Source organism: Maniola jurtina, chromosome 12 (genome assembly GCF_905333055.1).
Source record: "Maniola jurtina chromosome 12, ilManJurt1.1, whole genome shotgun sequence".
NCBI lineage: Eukaryota > Metazoa > Arthropoda > Insecta > Lepidoptera > Nymphalidae > Maniola > Maniola jurtina.
In genome coordinates, this window is record NC_060040.1 from 10,567,775 (window position 1) to 10,576,013 (window position 8,239).

Consider the following 8,239-nt stretch of genomic DNA (forward strand, 5'->3'; position numbering starts at 1 on the left):
GTCCGACAGATCTCGTGGTAAATGACGACCACGATGACCCTTCGACGTAGGGCCGTAACCAGTTCGAATCCGTTACGTTTGCAAGTTTAGGGAAAAATTGTTCTTTATACGCTACGTTTATACGGTTTTTTAAAAGTTGAATTTGTTTTATTCACAGAATGTTAAAAAAGAAGAAGTCAAAGAAGAAAATGCGCCAGTCAACGGATCTTCCCCAGTGAAATCGGAGAACGGCAAGACCGGCTCGTCCATCGTGAGCTGGCTCTCCGATCTGCCCATAAAGACGGAAACGAAAGAGGAGAAGTCCGATACGAGCTCCTCGGATTCCGAGGAAGGCGGCAACTTCTCCACGCTGCGCGAGCTGCTCATCCGGCCCGCGCCCGAGGGCGGCGACACCCAGCCCAAGAAAAAACAGAAGAAGAGCAAAAGTGATATACTGGACGACGTCATCTCTAGCGTGATCGAGGAGAAGAAGGACTCGGACGGCGAGGTAAAGCCCTTCGCGCTGTCCAACGTGGTGAAGCGCTACGAGCGCAGCGCGCGTGGCCGCGAGCAGCTGCCCGTGCGCATCATGACGCTCACCGAGTCCAAGCTGCTGTACGACGTGCCGCACGCCTGGCTGTGCGACGGCAAGCTGCTGCACCTCACCGACCCCTCCAACCCCGGCAACTACAAGCCCTTCCAGGATCAGTGGAAGCGGGGCCAGCCGGTGCTCGTGTCGGACGTGTCGAGCCTGCTGGACAAGGAGCTGTGGTCGCCCGAGAGCTTCTCGCGCGACTTCGGCGACACGCGCGTCGACATCGTGAACTGCGCGTCGGGGCTCGTGGTGCCCAACCAGCCGGCGCGCAAGTTCTGGGACGGCTTCGAGCTGGCCGCCAAGCGCCTGCGCGACGAGCGCGGCGCGCCCATGGTGCTGAAGCTGAAGGACTGGCCGCCCGGCGAGGACTTCGCCGAGCTGCTGCCGGCGCGCTTCGACGACCTCATGCGCGCGCTGCCGCTGGCCGAGTACACGTCGCGCCACGGCAAGCTCAACCTGGCCGCGCGCCTGCCCGAGTGCTTCGTGCGCCCCGACCTGGGGCCCAAGATGTACACGGCGTACGGCGGCGCGGGTGGCACCACCAACCTTCACCTCGATGTAAGCGACGCCGTCAATGTCATGGTGCACGCCAGCGCGCCGCACGACGCGCCCGAGCGGGCGCGCGAGGCGGCGCGCGCGGCCGAGGAGGCGGGCGTGGACGTGCTGTCGCGGCGCCGCGCGCGCGTGCGCCCGCCCGCCGCGCTGTGGCACATCTACGCGGCGCGCGACGCCGACAAAATCCGCGACTTCCTCGTGCGCGCCGAGCTGGAGCGCGGCGCGCGGCCGCGCGCGCAGCACGACCCCGTGCACGACCAGACGTGGTACCTGGACGCGGCGCTGCGCGAGCGCCTGTACCGCGAGTACGGCGTGGAGGGCTACGCCATCCTGCAGTGCCCGGGCGACGCCGTGTTCGTGCCGGCCGGCGCGCCGCACCAGGTGCGCAACCTGCTGGACTGCATCAAGGTGGCCGAGGACTTCGTGTCGCCCGAGAACGTGTCGCGCTGCTTCGAGCTGGCGCAGCAGTTCCGGCGCCTGTCGCGCCAGCACGCCAACAAGGAGGACAAGCTGCAGATCAAGAACATCGTGTACCACGCGGTGAAGGACTCGCTCTGCTGCCTCGAGGAGGCGCTCGCCGCCGCGCAGTGAGCCGCGCCGAGCGGCTCCGCATTTGATCTCAATGAACGTTACGTTATTCGCTAAGTTCCGCATTTAGGTGAGAGTGGGCGAGCGCCGCGCCGTGCGGCCGCGAGGCGCCGCGAGTGAATGTGTGGAACTGGAGGCGCGATTCGGTCGGCGACGGTCGGCCGGAGGATGTGCAATGTATAAATTAGTCTGATTATGGTGATATCGTCGAGAAGTGGATATGTTTTATGTTCCTTATTCGAAATACAAATAAACTCTTGGTTATCCTAACGGCTTAATTGTAGTTATTGTGATGTATGTAATGTGTAAATTTTTAATTCGAATTCCATCGAGTACATAGTAAGAAGATACTTTTAAGTTATCGTATTGAAGTAAAAACGTATTCGCTCGAAGCATTGTACATTAAAACACGGCATGTAGATAAGTTTATCCTACTTTAAATTTTTCAATTCGTTGGTATGTTACGAAGTGAATAGTTAATGAGCTGTGACAATTTTCTTTTGTCCTTATTGCTGAACTAGGCGAAACAAGTTTTTTTTGTACTGTGTATATTATGTATGGTTATAAGTTGGAATAAAAAAGATGTTTATATTACGAGTTGTTTTTATTGCTTGTTTCAATCCTGCTCTATTGCTTCTGAAAAAAAAACTGCTTGACAAAAGTCACTCATGCAAATACAGATGAGTTTCTCTAGCAAGTTTCGACTACCATATCTACCAAGTATCAGAGTACATACATACTCTGTGCTCTAGTCCCGGAAATCCAGAGATAATAAAAAAGTTCAGGTATCAAAGACCAGTTAATTACCATACCAAATGAGGAGATGGACTTACTACTATGTAAAATAAGATATGTGATTTTTTATAAACCAGAACCATAGACCTATGATTTTTCGCTTCGCTCATACTAAATTTATGACCAGAACAGATGCTAAATAAAAATAAACAAGCCTACATACAAAGACCTGTCTACATAGCATTGCATTTTGGACTGCAAGTGCAAACATTTGAAACGAAATGCAGAATGTACGTCTTGAGTCTTAACCCTAAGCGCAAGACATTAATTTGAAGCTGATTCTATTGAGGACAGGCTCAAAGGTGTCTCTCTTTTTTGGCGTCAGTCATTTTACTAAACAATTCATGCTCTTTGAACCAGAGATTCAGCACTGTCGCATTGTGAATTGTGATGTGCGATTAGCGCCATCTACAATGTTCAACGGATATTTACCATAGAAAAAGTTAGGAAGCTCGTCTACTAATTCTCGTCTATGCTTCATTTTAAATTTCAACTAAGAGATTTTGCTATTTGACGCTAGATGTCGCTGTCAAGACAAAATAAGACTAGATAATAATTATTCAAAGGTAAGGTGCATTTTTTTTATATCGCTCTGGATGATTTCTGGACATTACACAGGTCGTATATTTTAAAAATTTTCTTCGGCTTATCATCAGAGCGCAACCTAAATAGATTTTTTAAATTTTGTGTGTGTGCACGCTTGAAATCTTTTGTGTGTAAGTATACGCTGCACGCAACTTGGCAAACTTCGGGCACACTCATCTCATTTGCTCTAGGTAAATCAGTGGGTAGGTATATGGGATAGTTTTTATCCTGAAAAACGAAAGGGATAGTTCGCGATTAAAGAATTGTAGCTTTCATCAATGTTACTCTAAAACAGTTTTTGTTCTAAATTATTGTCCATCAGCTGTCTGTCTTGCTGCACGCTTTACGCTGAAGATGTTACTCTAAAACAGTTTTTTTTTTAATTTTTGTGCGTCTGTCTGGCTGTCTGTCTGAACTGAACGGATTTGAACATAACTTGGCATACTAATTAGTACGAATAGTACTGTTAAATAATATTTTATGCTTATAACTAATAACTCATCATGATCAACCCATCGATCGCCAGCTCACTACTGAGCACGGGTCTCTATCAGAATGAGAAGGGTTTGGCTATTAGTCCACCACGCCTTGGCCATGTGCGGATTGGCAGACTTCACACACCTCTGAGAACATTAGGGAGAACTCCTGATGCAGACTAGCTCAGCATGTTTTTTTTTCACCGTTAAAAAGGAAGTGAAGTGATATTTCTATTTATAAGTTGCCATCTCAACCTGTAGCGCACTATACGTTAGTTATAATATTATACCTACATAGTGCATATGTATATTCGTGGCTAGAGAAACTAGAGTAAAGAAAAGTACTAGTACTAAAGAAAATAAATCCAGTCCCATAGAAAACCGACGTAAGTTAGAATCATGATTCTTATCATATAGGCAAACATATCGAAATTATTATTCAGGCGTCGATTTAAAATAAATACCAGTTTAATTATTTTTAATTACTTACTTTATTAAAAGTAAGTACCTAATAAATTAAAAACTTATAACTTTAACCACAATACATAACATGACATAATATTGTACATCACATCTTTCAAAAGAGCTACCGCCGAGTTTCTTACTGGTTCTTCACATCGCTAAACGAGCCTTGTATTTTGCCGTTATCGAAATAAATAACAAGTCTAGATTATGTGTTAATATAGGTACATAGACCTCTCGAATAGATTAATTCCAGTACAACTCGACACCAGCATCTGACCTTAGATAAAATAACGAGATTAACTCATGTAGAGTTCCATTGCTAGCTAACTCGTGCCTGCAACATCAGGCGCGGTACTGACATAGGAAATGTATTTCAAAAAAAATTCATGATTGTTGTCGCTTGCAGTCTTTGTCCGCATGTAGTAGATCTCGCTGACGCAAGGTATAAAGAGTAACAGGCAGCCTCCATGACCAGTTGACGGTGATCGAGCGTCCTGTGCAGATTTGTGAAAATAAAATGAGAGCCGCAACATTGATTGTTTTTGGTAAGTGATTTTTTTTACCTTTTCAACTCAATATGTACAGGTACTTACCTAAAGAAGAATGTGATAATTTATAATAGGGAAGTACAAATATAAAAATATATAAATATACATTTTTTCATGAGTAGATAGGAGTGGGTGATAAGTGGTAACATTACATAAAGATACCATATTTTCACAAGGTATGATATTTTCCAAACCAGGCGATGTCTGGCCGTCTTGATAAATCATTTTCTTATCCATAACTTACTTACCCAATAAACTGTACCTAAGTCAGGGATGAGAAAAAGTATATGTTACCTATCTCTTTATGGACTGTTCATTTAACAGATTTTGACAAAAGGTACAGAGATATGTAGCATGCATCCCGGAAAATCAAAGAATCCCCACGGGTTTTTAAAACCTATCCAGTCCACGCGGACGAAGTATACAGTATATTTATTTCCCAGGTCTAGTAGTTAGGTACTTATTCCTGTTATTTATACTTACTACGGATTTTTCATAAATGAATCTAGACCCAATTTTCGACAGGAAACATAATTAATTAAGTCTAAAAAATGGGCCTGGTTTCATTTCCACCTATTTCCTAATATATGTACATTTTTAGGAAAACTCACCCTGTATGTATATACAATCTAAAACTCGTAGATTTTTTGTTTACTTATGGTAAGCAGGTAAGTATACATATAATAAATCTATGCTTAAACCAGTTTCATATAACAGCTAAGTGACTTAGCGTTCCGGTACGATGCCGCTTATGTATTTTTCTATGTAGGTAAGTACGACCTGTTCTACCTCTTGCGCGTATGCCTATCATCTCAGCCTGTAAATATCACGTAGGTACAATCATCATTAGGTGAGACCGCAGTCAATCGCTGTCATAAAACCTCATTTAGTCATGACTTCATAGCAAGTAGGTTATTTATAAGATTGACCAGTAGGTACCTACTCGGCAGACCGAAATGGTGTTTCTTCCTGCGTTTATCTGATAAACATTTTATGACCATAATGGTCTTTGTTAAGGTCAAAGACGCATGAGCGTAACTACGCATGAAGGTCTTATCTACTTTAGATGGACTATAACTATGTAGGTACAGGATTTAGGAAGTTAGGTAAGCACATATAGATATAATACACATACAATATATTCAGGAAAAATCTTGTGCTGCTCGAGTCCAGCATCACCCAGGAACTCACTGTTGTGTCCAGCCTTTTTTTTTAATTATATAGACTAGCGCTTGGCTCCAATCAGACCTGCTAGCAAGTGATGATGCAGTCTAAGATGGAGCGCGCTTGCGTAGAAGTTGCCTATTCACTCTTGACTTGAAGGTACCCATATTAAAAGTGGGAGGGAAAACTGATGCCGGAAGGGCATTCCATATCCTAGCGGTCCGGATTAGAAAGAGGAAGCAAATCGCTTCAAATCCTTGGAGGAATCACCCGACGCTGCGTTTTCTGATGCAGGATCGCGACTCAAGTCCCTTGGGCATCTAACGTTGATCTATTCTTCGAGCGATTTTTATGCAAAAATGTATATTGCATGTAAAGGCAAATTTCATAATTTTCAGCCGTGATGCTGGTAGCGGTGTCCTGCCGGCCAGACAAACCGGACCTGAAGCAACTGAAGGCGGAGGGTGCGCGCAAGAAGGCCTGCATGCACGACTGCACCTCTGTCAAACTTGACCCCATCTGTGCGGGCAAAACTGGAGAGAAGCCCAAGTCCTTTGGCAGCGAATGCGTCATGAATAACTACAACTGCGAGCATAAAGAAAGTAAGTTTATCTAATGACTTACAAACCTCCTCTTTTGGTTTGCATAGCTCTGTCTGTCTAATAATCTATTTAAAAAATAAGTAACTAACCCCTTGAATAACCCCATGTTGAAATCCAATGCCTTGAGAAGTTATATTCGGTGTGGACTGTGGCAGGTGGCTACTTTTTTGAATTGCGTCCACAGCTGATGCGTCAGGATATGCAAGTTGCATAACTTTTTCGGTCCTTTCCATATAAGCACGACAATGTTACAAAAGAATCAGGTTGAAGGCTGTGATGGATGTGAGTAAAATCACGTTTTGAGGAAAACATAAGTAAATAACTAATAGATTGGTTTGGTAAATAAACAAACAAAACATTGGTAGTATGAAGTTAGTAGGAAGATAGGGAACCTACTGTTTCATTTATTTGCAAAACAAATCAAATAACCGCATAATACGATCCAGAATTTCCATCTGCATTATTCGTATGAACAGTTTCGCCAGCGAAAGATAGATTGATATACCTATCTACCTACCACTGTCATTCAGTGTTACTGCCAATGTTACTGATGAATTCCAGTAATTATGTGATTTCCCTGTACCCGGCAAACAATGGCGTGTAACATGCATATATCAATCCAAGCGCAGTGGTGTGTGAAGTGACGCAAGCGCGAATCCTGAACGAAGCTTTTGTTGCGCCCGCGCAGCCAGTTTGTGACTCATTATCTTTGTGCTGATTTCATCATCCCATTATATTACTTACCTGTGTGAATACTATACCAAGAAGATAATACCTGTAACTTCATCACGTGGAATTAGGTTTTTAAAAATCCCGTGGAAACTCTTTGATTTTCAGGACCAAAAGTTGCCTATGTCCTTTCCTCGGGATGAAGGCTATCTATGTGCCAAATTTCATCAAAATCGATTAAATGGACGGGCTGTAAAATACAGCAGCCTAGAAGACAGACAGACAGACAGAGATGGTATGGATGGTGCATTAATTTTTTGAGTCTTACCCCTTAATACGGAAACCTTGGAAACGGTTATCTGATTGTTTACTTAATTGTTTTAGTTTGGGATATTTCCCACACAAAAAACTTAAAAATTGTGTTTAGAGACAATAGACCTTGGCTTAGCCTGCCTGAGCTCAACTATTCTGTGAAGTAAGATAAATAAATTTAACATAGCTTATTTGTCGTACGAACCTATATACTATTAGCTTTTTATAATTACTGAAGTTCAATGCCAATTATATTAAAGATTATTTTAAGACTCCTGTGATAGACTAGACGGATGAACGAAACAGCGGAGGCTTAGTTACTAATAGGGTTCAATTTGGGATACGGAACACTAGCAATCTAAGCTAAAGTATCACCAGGTCTGACTGAACTACAAGTTTAGATATTCCTTGGATTGAACATATTTTTAATTAGTATTATCTAGGTTTAGACTTTGACTGTAAAATTAGGATAATCAAATTAAGGTACAAATACTCCGGAATACTCTCGTAGGAATAAGCTGCATTAACTAAAAGGTCATATTTTCTTTTTTCCAGCACTCCAAAAGTTAAGCAAAGGCGAGTGTACGGGATCCGACGGAATACGTCTTTCCTAAGCTAAACCTCACAAGAGAACAAGCAAGGATTTGGTATCTTTTCTCTATTTTTCAACATACCTACTCAAATGTATTTAAAAAAATTTAAGGCTTTATTGATCAACATCGCATATTAAGCTTATTTAAAGTTTCTGTAAGTTTTTATATGTACAATATATTTTGTCTGAAACTTTTGTTTTATTTTCAACTGTTTAGATATTAATTACTAGCTGATCCGCTCGGCTTTGCTCGTGTTTTGATATACCGCCCTATAAATACATAATATCACTTCTAGATAAAGTAATTTTCTACT

At 43.0% G+C, this 8,239-nt stretch overlaps 2 protein-coding genes across 3 annotated transcripts in view; both read left to right on the plus strand.

The window, feature by feature from the left end:
* The window catches only part of LOC123870212 (probable JmjC domain-containing histone demethylation protein 2C), a 216,098-nt gene extending 213,787 nt beyond the window's left edge, over window positions 1-2,311 (plus strand). For both annotated transcript variants that reach the window (XM_045913418.1, XM_045913419.1), the window contains one exon: window positions 158-2,311. In XM_045913418.1, coding sequence (XP_045769374.1) covers window positions 158-1,720 — 1,563 coding nt within the window. In that variant the 3' untranslated portion in view covers window positions 1,721-2,311. The remainder of the gene's footprint in view (window positions 1-157) is intronic.
* A 2,116-nt stretch (window positions 2,312-4,427) lies between these two features.
* On the plus strand, window positions 4,428-8,116 carry LOC123870219. Its single transcript, XM_045913430.1, has 3 exons — window positions 4,428-4,583; window positions 6,149-6,352; window positions 7,889-8,116. The coding sequence occupies exons 1-3, from the start codon at window positions 4,556-4,558 to the stop codon at window positions 7,945-7,947; spliced, it is 291 nt and encodes a 96-aa protein (XP_045769386.1). The 5' UTR covers window positions 4,428-4,555; the 3' UTR covers window positions 7,948-8,116.
* The last annotated feature ends 123 nt before the right edge of the window (window positions 8,117-8,239 follow it).